This window comes from Excalfactoria chinensis, chromosome 6 (genome assembly GCF_039878825.1).
Source record: "Excalfactoria chinensis isolate bCotChi1 chromosome 6, bCotChi1.hap2, whole genome shotgun sequence".
Lineage (NCBI taxonomy): Eukaryota > Metazoa > Chordata > Aves > Galliformes > Phasianidae > Excalfactoria > Excalfactoria chinensis.
In genome coordinates this window covers 30,656,722-30,671,661 of record NC_092830.1, presented here as the reverse complement: position 1 = coordinate 30,671,661, position 14,940 = coordinate 30,656,722, and the positions used below count along the sequence as shown (strand labels likewise).

General features: G+C 48.5%; 1 protein-coding gene across 7 annotated transcripts in view; it reads left to right on the top strand.

Moving 5' to 3' along the window:
- The first annotated feature begins 9,699 nt into the window (after positions 1-9,699).
- AFAP1L2 (actin filament associated protein 1 like 2) overlaps positions 9,700-14,940 on the top strand; it is a 54,813-nt gene continuing 49,572 nt past the window's right edge. For all 7 annotated transcript variants that reach the window (XM_072340031.1, XM_072340030.1, XM_072340029.1 and 4 more), the window contains exon 1: positions 9,700-9,840. In XM_072340031.1, the coding sequence (XP_072196132.1) occupies positions 9,825-9,840 (16 nt within the window). In that variant the 5' untranslated portion in view covers positions 9,700-9,824. The remainder of the gene's footprint in view (positions 9,841-14,940) is intronic.

Below are 14,940 nucleotides of genomic sequence, written 5' to 3'. Positions count from 1 at the left end.
CACACTTGGGAGCAGGCAGGCTCTTTTCATCTGTCGAGACCTGAAAAGTCTCAGAGTATCACCATTGGGTCTGTCTTGTCCAGGCAGTGCGACTCGGTCGTTGCTGACAACTCTTCCTGTAAGAGGGTCTTATAGCTGGGACTTTTTTCTTTCTTTCTTTTTTTCTTTCTTTCTTTTTTTAAAGCTTTGGGAACTGAAACTAACATTTTTCAAAGGTAATTTTTATTTTTAGAAGTTGGGTTTTGGTGATAGGATTTTTTTTTGTTTTATTTTTATTATTTTCTTTTTCTCCTCCCTCTGCATGTTACAAACCAGCGTTCCAGGGAGGTCTCCCTGTGTTTCCCACTCATCTGTGAGACAGCTCTCTCTGGGTCTCTCTGTAAAAATGAGTCAATGTCTTGTAAGTCTGCTTGTATGCATAACGAACAGTTGAGCTGGGTTGCTGTTCTGTACAATTAGTGTTTCAACTGTCACACTGCAAACAGCACATACTGCACTCCTGTGCCACTGTAATCTGCATCACTGTTGTACTCAAGTCAATGAATAAAGTTTGAAGCTTTATTCTTAATTGCTGAGTTCACGTAGTCTCATTTATTTGTGTTTTGTTTTTTTCTTTCATCTTGCAGAGCTGTATCACAGTCTCCTTGTGATAAATCAGGTTGTGGTCTCAGGAAGGATGCAGGTGAGACATAAATATCCAGACTAAAGCAGATGAACAAAATTGCATGGCTTCTGTGAACAGCTGACCAAACATTCTAGAATGGACAGAAGCTTCTGGTAACTTTAGTAATAAATTTATCTATTCTGCAAACCACATAGGAGTGTTAATGCTATGTGGTCAGTTGGTGGTTTTGAAGGACCAGAGCTAACAGCCAGCTCAGGTAGGTGATACTGTTACATCGTCTTCACAGCATTAATAGCTTCCTCTCTACCCTTGTGAGCTCAGCTAGAATTTTAGCCCCTGATATGATGTTTCTGTGTCTTAGCATTTTAAATTAGGTGTTTGCATAACTACTGTTCGCGTCTGCCCAGCCTTGTGCTGGTTGTAGAAGGCAGAGCAAGGTGCCGTTACAAGAAATGGGGCCATAAAACATCTCAGGCTGCTCTGAACAGCCGCGCCTCCAGTAGACCCTGGCAGCAGCAGCAGGGTTGGGCACACCCATGGCCTAAGAAGAAAGAAATGTTAAGGGACTTCTCTCATTAGTACACACCGATATGTTCTGGAAAAGCAGCCCTGCTTACACAGCTCTGGTAGGTGACCTGCTGTACATCTCGACTGAATTAGCATGAGCCTCCTGCAGTTATGGGACCTGGAGCAACCAGAGCTGGAGCCTCATTAGGACTGGCCTTTGGACTTGTTTATTGAAGGGGATGGGGTGTGCAGTTACTATTTGAAGTGAAGCCATTGGGAATCAATCCTAAAAAAACTCAGAGTGGGAAAGAATCGTGCTCCAGGCCATTGATCATCTGAGTGCAGCTGTCAGTTCAGGAGCAGGAGTGGGTCCACACACATCACAGAATCACCGGGTGGTTTGGATTGGAAGGGACCTTAAAGACCATCCATACCATGGGGAGGAACACCTCACACCAGACCAGGCTGCCCTGGACACCAGCCAGCCTGACCTTGAGCAGTTCCAGGGATGGGGCATCCACAAGTTTTCTGGGGCAACCTGTACTTGTAAGATCTGTCCACTCTCAACCACAGAGAAGGAAAAGACCAAACAAAAACAAGTCTCCTTTTTAAATTTACTCATGAAAAAACTACTTCCCAGCTCTCAGCTCCTTCCTTGTAGGAGCAGTTACCATCTGGTTCCAGCCCTAAGACATCTCTGACCAGCCAGGCTATGGAGGTCCCCACCCCAGCAGCCCCCAGCTTAAGTCCTAGGTTTCTCTTTTCCTTTCTTTCTCTTTTTTACTTTGCTAGACCATTTTTCCCTGCTCCCCTCCTCCCCACAAATAATGTGAGGTTTATGACCCCTGAGTAATGGCTAAGGAATGCACTGCATCCTACAGCATCCCAAGGCATCTGGCAATGGGAATCTTCACAGCATGTCAAAAATACACAGATAATACACACTGTAAATAGCTCAGATCAAAACAAGTCAAATGTCAGTGCTAATTTGCTGTCAAGAATATAGTCCAAGACCACTTCCTCACGCACAAAGAGAAACCCAGTTCCTGAGTGTGGCTTGCTCTGCTGTCACAGAAGCTCTCCCCCCAACTCAGAATGAACAAGAGCAGTTGGGTTTTTTCCCTCACTGTTTTTTTTTTCTGTAGTTTTTGTGCTGTCCGCCGCTGAGTCTCGAGGCTGGGAAATGAAACTTCAATCTTGCCTGCCATTTTTCTATTGTAAGAAAGGACTCTTGGGAAAGATATTTACTGTTTTCTATGGCTCAGTCAGAGGGCGAGAGAGGAAAGTTGTTCCCATTACAAAGCATTTTTTCACATAGGCTCACTTTTATTTTCTAAGGACTTGGAGATTAAAGAGCCAGCAGCACTGGAACAGGAAGCTCACTGTACATCCAAAGGTCAGGTGGGTCTCAGACAGCCACAGTTTCCAGTTCTCTTTTATATACACACTGCAGATTGAAATGTACGTCCCGGGCTGGATGTAGCCATGGTAGTGATGGGGGCCCACGGGCTGGGGGGGAAAGGAGTGAAGCTGTGCAGGGCAGCCCCTCCTCGGGCTGCAGTTTCACAAGATGAAGACTGGGCTGCTCAGCCTGCCCAAGGTGTTCCCACGCCCTCGCAGCTCCTTCCTGCCATCAGATATGTCAGCAGGACTGTTTGTGGGTCGCTTTCCATGACATGCGGGGACTGATCCTGCTTAGAAAAACATTTGTTTTTTATTTTATTCCGTGCTTTTGTTTTTCTTTAACAGAGTTGGATCCCTGCTTTGATAAACGCAGTCGTCTCACAAAACAGTTGTGCTGGCACAATAAAATGGGGCCAGGCACAAGTGGGTAGTGGTGTATGAGAGTGTTAGAGCACAGTACTTCAAACACAGGGGTAATGTGTGTGCTGTATCTTGAAACTGGTGTCAGAGAGCAGGTGAGGGCCCTCCATTAGCTCTGCAGCCCATCAGCACATTCACACTTTCTATTACTAAGCAGTCATTAAGAAAGCTACCATCATTTCCAAGATCCGTGAGGTTCACACTACCAGACTTGGTTGTATTTGCAAAGCCAGGAGCATTTCACCTGCTGACCCATGCTGAGCAACAGAAGCAAAGAAACAGACTAGAAGCAGCACTGTCTTGAATCCTCTGGAGAAGATGGCTATATTGTATCAATCTGGCACCGCTTGGAGAGCCACGGTCCTAACGCATTATCCTGTGTCCTGACTGCTTCTGGAGACCAGGGCCATGTTCCAGTGCAAGGGAATTTAGTTCCCGCATCTATTTTTTCCCTTTTGATATGCCTCCCCATCTCCTGACATCAAGTCAAGAGATGTAAGTTCAGTGCTTGTAGCTTTCTGAACTTGGACAGATCACTGACATTTGCTAGGCTTCAGGTTTCCCTCATACTTTGTAGTCTGTTTTTGCCAAAGGTAGCCATGATGCAGCCCAGGACTCAATCCAGCCTGCAAGGCAGGTTAACCCCAGCCAAGGCTTTTGATTGAATGGTGGTGCATCAGCAAGTGTGGCCAGAAGCTGTTGCTTACTTCTTCCACTTACCTTGTTAGACTTCAGTCCATGTGGAGACAGTGGAAGCAGGGTTTGTGGGACGGCAGGCTGAGGCTCACACTGGATATGTTAATGTAGAAAGCTCTGAATGCTGTGCATTGTCCTTTCATTATTGTCTCTGTAAGGGGCTTTGCTGAAGTAGTCTCCATCCTGTCACGTTGGGTTATAACAACCTTAAGAAGGGCATAGGGGTGGATGGAGAAAGGTTTGAGCTCTGAGCCCCATACAGTCTGTGCTGGATTAGCATTCAGGGCAGAAGATGAGATAGGGCCTCTGCTGGGCACACTTCCCTTTATGGGTGTTACATTGTCTTTGTTAAAACTGAACCATGCTGCTGAGACAGGTGCTCTTCTGTGACAAGGTGGTATCTGCAGTGTAGAGCTTTTCTTTCTGAAATTCCTGCTTTCCATGATTGTAATATTGAGGATCTGAATACAAATTAACATTGCATCCTGGGGCAACACAGTGAGGAAACACCAGAAGGCAAATCAGATCTGGCAGAAGCTGACTGACTTGGAGGCTCTGTTGAAGGTCAGCTTATCATGCTTGGGAGTAGATCCATTACTCATTATCCCATTATTTGGGACATCCCAGTTCCCATGGTACCAGGTTCTAGGGAGGAGCATTGGTTGTAGAACCAGTTTTCTGGATGAGCCCAGTAAGGCGTCCAGAAGTGGTGCCCTGCCTTGGCTGTCTCTTCTGGATGTAGGGTATGTACTGTAAAAGAAACAATATACAGCTGACTCCATTCAAGGAATTCATTGACACTGATGCTTTGAGGTCTTTATGTGAACCAAAGGGATTGCTGTGGAACAGGAGACAAGATAATAATCAAAACAGGTTTTACAGTGAGTGAACTGCTGCTTAGAAATGCCTACTTTACAGCCTTGATGCCATGCTGATGTTAAATGACTGCCAGGAGCAAACTCTGCAGTATCTCAGTTAGCTCTTACCCTAATTACCATTTACAGAGAAGTCCCAGCTAGATGAATGGGGATTGCAGTATAAGAGACTTTTAAGTAAGATTTATTGATGTGACTACATGAATAATTCTCCTAGCAATGATGTATTTGAGAGTACAGATACTGGGGGAGGAGGGAAGCCAGATATTCAGAATCATCTAAAAGCGTGTGTTTTATTTTTATGTTGTAGCTTTTGCTGTTTTTCCTACATCACCACAACCCTGGGGGGAAAAAAAATAGATTTAATCCTATTTCTGGCCAGGTTTTTGAAAGAAATAAATTAAGTAATTGTCAACTTCATTGGAGCCAACAAATGCCACCTCATTAAGATGATCTACAGTTGTGTTCAGGCAATCCTGGGTGCACCACTGCAATGCTCTGACTTTCCTACCAGCACTTGGCACTCAGGTTTGGTTTTTCCATGGCTGAGTAATTGTTCTGCTTCCTGAAAAGTGCATTTGCACTCCTTCTCTCCCCAGAGCAATGGCAGCACAGGACCCAGGAGAGCTTTCCTGTGCTCTGAGAGTTCCAGTGACAATGGTGTGGCTGGGATAGGCCTAGATGCCACATGATGAACAAAAAACCATGGTCAGGTTATCTCACTGAGATACTGAAATAAGCCATAACATACCAAAGGTGCTTGAAGCATGAATATTTCATAAGATTTCTGTAGGTCTCCTTGGAGATGGGAAGCCATTGCTGCTTATCACCAGTCCTCAGTGCTGGAGATGCTGCGTGCAGATGTGTGCAGGTATTTCAAGCAACCTTCCTTGCTGGTTGAGCTGTCATAGCTCGCTTTGCACTAAGCAGCGCAGTAACAACCATAGTTGGATGGGTGGCCAGTGAGAAATGCGGTGACAAAAGTGCTGCTAAAAGGCAGTGAGAAAAAATCTCTTGCTGTACTTTGTGTACTGAGAGTTGTCCATTTGCAGAAACCTCATCCTGTAGCAGAACCTACATATCTCCTCACTGTGTCATCTTCTACCACACACTGCTGTGACCTAGAAGGTATATCTTGTATATGGGGTGACATGCACCATTGCCTAGCTCAGCCTGTGGCCAGCCCTGTGGCCTGTTGATCCATTCTCAGTGTCATCCCCCACTCCTCCAAAAAATCCATTTCTGGGCACCTGGCCTGCAGTGTGAAACAGCCTTTGTGCGATATTTTGTCAGCTACAAATAATTGAAAAAGGCCTACATAAAGTCCTAATTGTGCCACAGAACAGGCTCTTCAGTCATCCATCTTCCTATTAAACTTGCGAATTTCAGCTCCTCAGCCCTGTCGGAGTTATTTTCCCCTTCCCCTCCTTCTTCTTTTAAGCTTCTATTTATATTCTCTCAGTTGTCTCTGCCAGAAGATCTCATGTGGATACATTAGGCCTTTTCAAAAGGAAAGTTGGATTACAGCGATTTTTCTCCCCGTAGGACACAACAGCTTCATCCTTCATAACAGAGCAATACACTATAACTTCATTATGGATGGCATGAAGCTGGCCTATTTAAACAGAATGCTTAATGATAGTCGGGAAGGCAGCAGAAATTCAGTTCCACTGGTCTACGTGGGAAAAGGGAAGCTGCGCTTTTGGTATTTACTGAGGCTGACTTCTTGACTCTTAATTAAAGACTCTTTTCACGGGGGGAAAAAAATAAATCAATGTAAGATTCAACTGACACAGGTGATATCTGCTGCCTGGTGGTTGTTTCTTCTCTGTCGGGTAGTGCGACAGACGTAAAGTAATGTGAACAGCTGACCTGGTGTCTGGGTACTGGGCTCATCCATAGTGCCTGACCACCCCTGGCACAACATGCAGTGTGTTGGTGCTCTCCTACAGGGACTACAGGCTCTAGGCTTCTTCCTTCTCCACTTCAGCAGCGCTGACCTCCAAAGTGTGCCCTGCTTGTTGATTTTGGCTGGGTAGAAGTGCCTTAGGCTAAGGAGACGGACTGAAGAAAACCTCATTTGGGGAAAATGCCAGAATAAACAGCCTTCTGTGAGCCCACAGTTGACATCAGACCACAAATTGTGGTGATGATGGGGGAGGCTTAAAAAAAAATCCCAGCAAAAATGTAGCAAGATGTAGAAATTAGTGCTTTCCCATATTTTAAGAAAACCAAGTAAGTTCTGGTGGTGCCAAATGATGCTAAAAGGTCAGCCCTGTCAAGGTGAAACCTTCCCCGACAGCTTGAGAGTCCACACATTATTTGTGTACTTGGGAGAGACTGCTCTACGTTGGTTTACCAGTAAAATCCATATGTGTGGTTGAGGTTTCTACTATTTGAAAGCCATGATATTTCATTCCCTCAAAAACTAAAATAGTGGCTAATTGTGTATCAGGAATCTGTATCAGAAACTTTTAGGAAGCTTATAGACATATCCCATGGTGACTGAGCTTTATGTACTAAATGCAATGTATTGATCCCCAGCAAGGCCAGCTGGTGGGAGCATCCCCATATGGAATTTGGAGGGGAAAACTGTATGTTTTTTACTTCTTTTCTTAGTATTGAACAAGGGAGAGAAAGTCATCCATGCTCTCTGTGATTTGTTCTGGAAGCAGTTTGGACTCAACAACTGCAAAGGAAATGTCAGAGAGTAGGAAGCCAAAAGAAGCTCATCAAAAAGACATCTGGTCCTGCTGTCCTTAATGGGAAATCCCTCCTCTCTCCAGCCACTCTTCCCAGCCACGCTCTTTTGAAACAGTTAATGTTTGAGAGAATCCAAAACATTGCTGGAATGTATCAGCCACAAAGCTTTTGTATATCCGAGCAGCTGAACAACTCTGGTTTTGTTTGTGTTAGGGCTGATTTTCTTGCCTTTCACTGAGGTGAACATCAGAAACGGATGGAGAGAAGACAGTGGAGTGACAGCAGTGTAAGGCTGGCTTAACATGAGGGAGGATTTGACCATCTCTTTTATGGCCAGAATCATGAAGCACTTCACAGGGAAGCAAGAAGATCTCAAAAGGGTCACCCATGGACAGGATAGTTGCGGGCCTTCTGAAATGAGGGGTTCGTGTCCAGTTCTCCACCAGCGTACTCCTATTCTACCAAGTGGGTTTGCTTGCATCCACCATGCTATCCCAGCAAGGACCCCTCTGCCTCCCAACTTCTGGCCTTTTCCTCACTGTCTGAGCCCCTCCAGGCTCCCAGTGCTTCCCTGGAAGCAAGAGCAGCTCTGACCTGCTGAAAGCACCCATAAATGTTACCTCTGGGGAAAGAAGCTCCTGAGTGTGTAAGCGGGGTTCTTAGCACAGCTCTGCATTAAAGTCACCTGGCAATGACATTTACTGCTGCTGATCTTGCATGGGATGTAGGGCCTTTGATTGTATCAATCAGGACATTGTGCTGTGCAGGTCTGCATTTGAGAGAAAACAAAAACAATTACTGTCACCTATGAATAAAGTAGAGGATTGGGACTGTGCTTCTGCACCAAGTATTTAGCAAATCTTAGAGTTTGCTTAGGCTTCTGTACATCTACTCAATTCCTTCTCTGTTCCACAGCCAGCTGAAGTGTGAAAATGAGAGCCTGCAAGTCCAGAGGGGCAGAAGCTTTGTGGTACACCAAGACTAATTTGAGACAAAGGTATCTGTCACAGCCACTGAAAGCCACAGCAGAGTACTTAAGCAAAAACTCCAACAGGATGATCTTGGCCCTCAAGGCTTGTCACAAATAAGTAATTGCTAATACTAATTATGACTAATAACCATCACTAATAATAAGGGGGAAGAAAGCAAGAAATACATGGGTATGTACATAGATGGCTGTTACCTTATTGATTCCAAGAAGCTCCAGTGTGAAAACCAGCACACAAGTGTGTGCACTGCCTGGGCAGAGTAGCAAATGTCTGGATGTCAGCACCCACACTGGCAATATTGGCTCTCTGTGGGATGTTGGTGTCCTCGTCACAGCTGGGAGAGGAGCAACAAGGTCTAGCAGGGCTGTAAGGGCTCAAGGGCCCAAAGACAGGAATCTCGGGTATCTGCTGCCTGGATGTTTCACATCACCTTTAATTAGCTTGTTCTACTGCTATTATCCTTCATTATGCTTGCTGAGTTCAGAATGAGTACCCACCTGCTTGGAGGCATGGGCACACCTCACGGATTTGCCAGCTCAGGGAAGCAGAACTGAGTTTTGAAAACCGCAGTTAGTTTTAAGCTGTCAAGTGTGGGGACAAGTCAAACTTAACTGAAACTTCTCTGGAGCTGGAAGATTTCTACAGTCTCCATGTATGTTGTCTGTTGTAACTCTGGGCCATGGAATGGCCTGGGTTGGAAGGCACATTAAACCTTCCTGTTGTGGGCAGCAACATCACTGTTGGCTGCCCAGTGTCTACCCTGCCTGGTCCTGAGCACCTCCAGGGATGGGGCACCCACAGCTCTGGGCAGCACTGACGGGGCCTCATCATCCTCATTGGAAAGAATTCCTTACTAATACGTAATCTAAATTGAAATGAGGAGATCTCATTTTGTCCTTCCAGTACTGGAGGGAAGCTTATACACAGGAGGGGGAATGACTTTTATACAGTCTAATAGTGACAGGACAATGTGGGATGTCTATAAACTAAAAGGTGAGATTTAAGTTAGCTGTTAGGAAGACGTTCTTTACTCGAAGGCTGTGAGGCACTGGCAGTGCTGCCCGTAGAGCTGTGGGTGTCCCATCCCTGGGGGTGCTCAGGTTGGGTAGGGCTCTGGGCGCTGATCTGGTGGGAGGCACCCAGCCCATGGAGGGGGTGGGACTGGGTGATTTTGGGGATGCTTCCAACCTAAGTCATGCTATGATTCTATGATCCTCGCTGGGATAGCGGCTCTGCAGGCGGCAGCCCCTGCCAGGGAGCCTCGGCAAGGCTGCTGGGAGGCAGGGCACGGGCTCAGTGCTTCGGGGCTACAGCCGGGGTCTGTTCCAGGAACGAGTGCACCCGGCTGCTTCATCCCGACACGGAGAGCTCCGGGGGCGAGGCTCTCTCCTGGTACAACGCGAAGCAGCCCCCGGCCGGACCCTGCTGCTGCTCTCCGCTCCTCGCTCCCCACCCCGGAGCCGCGGGGCGGGGAGGAGGCGGGGCGGCCCGGGCCGGGATCCGGTGCCGGCGGCGGGCAGGCGGTGAGCGGCGGAGAGGCGCAGAGCGGAGCGTGGAGGGCAGCGCCGTGTCCCGGAGCGCCGGGGAGTCCCGGCCGCGGCCCCTATGGAGAAGTATAAAGGTGAGGAGGCGCCGCGCGTAGCTGTGTCCACTGCTGCTCGTTGTGAGCAGTGTTGGAAGGGAAGGATCTTAGGTGGGAGACTTAGACCGCTGTGCCCGCGGGTGGAAAGCCACGGTGGGGATGGAAAACGAGTGGGGTCAGGCGGTGGGAACTGCGAGTCGAACCCGTTTTGGTGCCCGAAAGCTTCGTCGGGGTCCGTCTGCCGCAGCCTGCCTGCTGCCTCCCCGTACAGCGATGCTCGGGCATGGCACCGGGAAGGGCTGCGGGCGGCTCTCGGTAAAGTTCCCCGCTTTGGGAGCCGCCGGAGAGCCCTGCGCCTATGGGAGCACTCGGCCGTTTCGGCCGCTGCTGTTCGTGATCCACCTTCCTGGGGGGAGTGGAGCCGGCGGTGGGATCCGCTGCGGGTAAACAGGGCTCTGCCGGAACCGCCGCCCTCCTCGGGACGCCTGGAGGTGTGAGAGGGGAGCTTGGAACTCGGCACACGTGTGCCTGCCTGAGCCCATTTGCGTTTGTTCTCCTCTAGTTGACAAGATGTGGTTGAAGCTCAGCAGATGCATTCAATTCACATCCATTCCCCCTAATCCTTCTTCAGTGGAGCTTCGGGTAACATCAAGGTATCGCGCTGGCTGAAATTAATCTCTGCTTTCAGCCCGTGCTTCACGAGCCCTGCAGCACCGCAACACAGTCTGTATCAGTATCAGTGCCTGAGGCGCTGTACCTCCTGTTGCATTTTGGTTCCTGCTTACAATCGATGCTTTACAAACCCGATAAGCACAACAGCAGCATACTGCTGGAGTGACGTGAGGGATGATATTACAAGTCAAATATTGTGCAGCTTTTTTTTTTTTTTTTTTTTTTTCTTTAAATTCTGGCAGGGTCTGCACAGTTCCATTCAGTTCCAGCAGCAAAGCAATAGATTCATTAAGATTCAGCTATGTTTTGTATGTTGTCTTATTTAAATATGCACACTGCTCCTTCAGAGCAGCGGGGATGTGTTCTGCACATGTGGAATGAATAGCAAGTGCTGCGATAGTGGGGGCTTGCCAGTGCCTTTGTAGCAATGGAAGTGAGTGTGTGTGTGGGAGCCAGCCCAGCATTAATGAGGGTGCAGAGAGAAACGACTGTCCGTGTGGGAGCTGGACCTGGCCCTGCTGGCAGTGTGGAGGGCACACATGAGGCAGGGCACTGAGGAGCAGGTGGAGAGAGCGGTGAGGGGCAGTTAGTGAGCACAAGGAGAGGTGCATGTGAGGGTGGGGATGGATGAATGGATGGGAGCTTTTGCCTGTGCCACTGGCTGGACAGAGTGCTCATGCAAGGAAATGCTCTGATGTTGGAGATGGGTGGATGCAAAAGGCTCTGTTAGGCAACAGAGTAGTGTTTAGGGAGGATGACTTTGACTCTAAGGCTCTTTCTATTGCTTGGAAATAAGGTTGCAATCATCAGCAGACAGCAGTGCTGTTTTCCTTAAGTACAGGCAGGGATGTGCTTTAATTCCAGCTCCCAGCTGGCATGCAGGTGTCCCTACTACCTCAGAGGGTGACACACCACAGGAATCCAGTTAGGCAGACATGTGGGGCCAGATGGGTGCGAGCTGGGGCTGGCAGCCTGTGGGGTGGCACTGGGAAGGGCTCGGGTGGTAAAACCCTCCTGAGAGCTACATTCCTTTCCCAGCCCCTGCCAATGGGGCTGCAGGGACAGCTGTACAGGGGAGTTACTTGGCACTTATTAGGTCTTCGCAGGAGCCAATCGGTGGTGTAGATAAGGATTAAAGGGGTGACTTGGTAGGAAGATGAGGTGTTTGCTTGCTAGTTATTGTGACTGGACTGGGAGGAGATCTGGGTGTGGGCCTGTTTGGGACTTGGTGCACGTGTTCTTTTTAATAAGTTCTTGAAAATACATGGAGATGTGACTGGCATTAAACTGTGAAGCAGAGAGGGTGATAATAAGAGCCGTGATAATGGTCTGAGGCTCTTTATAAAACTCAGTTAATCAGAGTTCAAACTGAACTGATTCAAATGAATATGATCCATGCTTCATACAAACATATGTGTTTTCTCCTCAGCTGAGCACCAACACAGCTGTTGTGCTCAGCTAATTGTCCAGGTGCACCTGGCAGCTGGAGAAAATGGGGCGGTGAGGTCCCTGTACCAACCCCAACACAATGCTCAGCTGCTGGGCTCAAACCCCTTTGGTTAATGTCCTGAGTAACTTCTTGAGTGAGTGACCTCAGTGGGTTTTGGAGAAGGGAACAAGCACAGGAGTCATTTGCTCAGCAGGGATTTAGGAGATGAAACCTATTTTGGGGACAGAAACCGCAGCCTGTCTCAGTGATGCATCTGCTGTGCCCTTCCAGCCAAGCTATCCCACGCACCGTCACGGTGCCAGTGTCGTATTTCTGTCTCAGAGATGGGCAGAGGGTGCAATACCCTTCAGTCCTGCTGCTCTGGTGTCCGTGTGGTGTTCATTTCCTGTATGGGGCAGCTCTCACCCCTTCACACACCTTCCTTGCCCCAGCTGCGAGCATGGAATGCCTGTGAATGAGTTCTTTGTGTGCCAATCGCTTTCACTGAGTGCCCACAGCACAGGGAGAGCCTATGCAAAAGTGCTGCTGCTTCTTGGAGCATGGCTCCAGTTCCAGACAGGGATGGGGGAGCAGTATGGTAAGCTCAGGACCCAAACCCCAAGCTCCCCTGCATGTGGGTGATGCATTCCTCCCAGCCATCCTACCTGGCTCAGAGGAGTCACCATCCCTGGGAGGCTTTTAGGAAATGCAAAGATATGGCACTGAGTGATGTGGCTTAGTGGGCATAATGGTAACAGGTTGACAGTTGGACTGGATGTGCTTAGTAGTAATTTCCAATCTCAATTATTCTGATTCTAAATTGGGTATGCTGTTATGCTGTTGTCTTGAGAACTTCCTACCTACTTCCAAACAATCTGCTGTGCCCTCTGAAGGGGCAGGACCAACCAAGGCAGGGATGCTTGTCTTCAGGCACCAGCCACAAGAAAGCCAAGAGCTGTAGGGGATGTTTCTGAGAAGCAAAACTCAGCTGTGATTAATCATGATGCAGAGCATAAGCACCTGGGCCATAGGCAGTGCTCCCTGAAGCACAGGGCCAGTGCTTGCAAGTGAACTGGGTCGCTGCGGTCCCAGAGCCAGTCTGACGGGCTGCCTGCTGGTGTTTACTTGTGGTGGCAGGTGAGTCACTGCTGCTCTGCTCTCAGGTCAGCAGACAGGACATGTGTTGTGCTGTGGTTTGCCTGCGCAGCTTGAGGGTGTCTGGTTTGCTCTGACCCCAGGATGCTGCCAGTGCCAGCCCTGCTCCATGCTGGGCTGAAGTGAAACAAAGGCTGGTGCCGCACCTGTGGGGCTTGTAGAAAGCATTCAGCTTCAGCCCTGCACCAACCCCAAAAGGCAAGGAGTGGGGCTAAAAGGCACTGAAGCAGTGAGAACAGCTGCTGCTGGTGGAGACACAAGTGGAGCAGTTCCTGTGGGTGCTTTGGCTCTGTCAGTGAGGGCTCTGGCCTCAAGTCCAAAATGTGCAGGTCAGCATGCACCAATGTACTATTTTTTTTTTCCCTTTTTCTCCTTTCTCCACTGACCTATTGGCTTTTTCATGGGCAAAATTCCATAGAAAGCGCATCTGAGGATGGTTTGATGTATGGCAACATTGTCTTCAGTTATTAACAGCTCTGTCTGGAAGTAAATATCTTGGAATTATAGGATCAGGCTGAGACTCCCACGTAATGCATGTGTTTGCTGCTTGTGATTTAATAGAAGCCAGTATGTCCCCTCCTTGTGTGGACTGTGCTCTGTCTTGCATAAAGATTTTTCTACTGTCTTTTCTCTCCCTTGTTTCATTTGGATCTGCTTAGGATGAAAGCAGTGTAAGGCTTACAATAAGCCTGGGAAGCAAAGACCCACCAGTCCCAGCTGGCAGCTCAGGCTGTGGGCTTCCTTCTGCGTGCAGGAATTCAAACCTCCCCCTGAGACTGGGAGCAGCCACTGCCCCCAGCACAGGGTGCTGCACATGGTTCTCCTCTTGCTCTTGTGACTTGGGATTAAAAATATCTTTAGACTCTCCATCTCACTAATAATTAATGCTTCTGGGCTTTTAGGAGTCAGCACAAAGTTTGGAGGGTAGAGGTGGGCTGCTCAGCAGCCTGGATGCTCTCAGGAGCTGTTGGCAGAATGCTTTGGCAGCAGTGCTTTAAGCAAGGTGGGTCCAAGGAAGCGTGTTGTGGTTTGTGCTCAGGCTGTGGCTCCAACCCTTCCTATGTGGATGGGGCTCAATAGGGAGTGAGGGTATAACCTCCTTCCTGGGGCTGATCTGCAGGAGGCAGGTGTGAGGGGAAGTGTGTGCACAGGCTCCTGTGGGGTGAGATAAGGTGTCTGCAAGTGCATCTCTGATCCGGAGTCACATTGTTGTTATTTATCACTGAAAAGCATGAAAGCTATTAAGGCTTGGGAAGGAAGAGCTGGCTTGCACAGAATGTGGGTTACACAAGGGTTTTGCAATGTCACTGGTGAGCTGAATGTCTCTCCTCAAATGTGTTTGAAACGTGGATATTCCTTGAGCTAAGGAATGTGACCGAGCCAGCTGCAGCCCCACTGGCTTCCAGTAGCATCCATTTGTCATTTGTTGGAGCAAGGCAGTGCACGTGTCCAGTCAGTATGGTGCCAAACAGCTTTGACTTCCAATGGTCCCACTGTGTGTGAGCGAAAATCAGCAGTAGTGCAGGGAAGCTCTTTGGAAGTGGGTGCATGGTCACACTGGTTATAGCTGTCCACCACCTGCAGCTGTGAAAATGTTAAGTGCAGAAATGTGGGCTGCAGAAGTGGTGATGTGGCAATGCCAGGCTGCAGCACGGCTTGTGACAGCTGGAGGCCATCTGTCCCCTCCATCAGCTGCTCCATCCCTGCAGTTTGGCTGAGGAGCATGTCCTGTCTCCTCTGCTAAAATCTGGTGTTTTCAAGGATATTTTGTGTTTTATTGCAGCCTCTAAAAATGTCCCTGCTCATCTTGAGTGGTAGAAACTTCTGCAGCTTTTATTGTCGTATTTTCTAGGCCTCTCCATTTCTCTAGGGTATGCAGAATC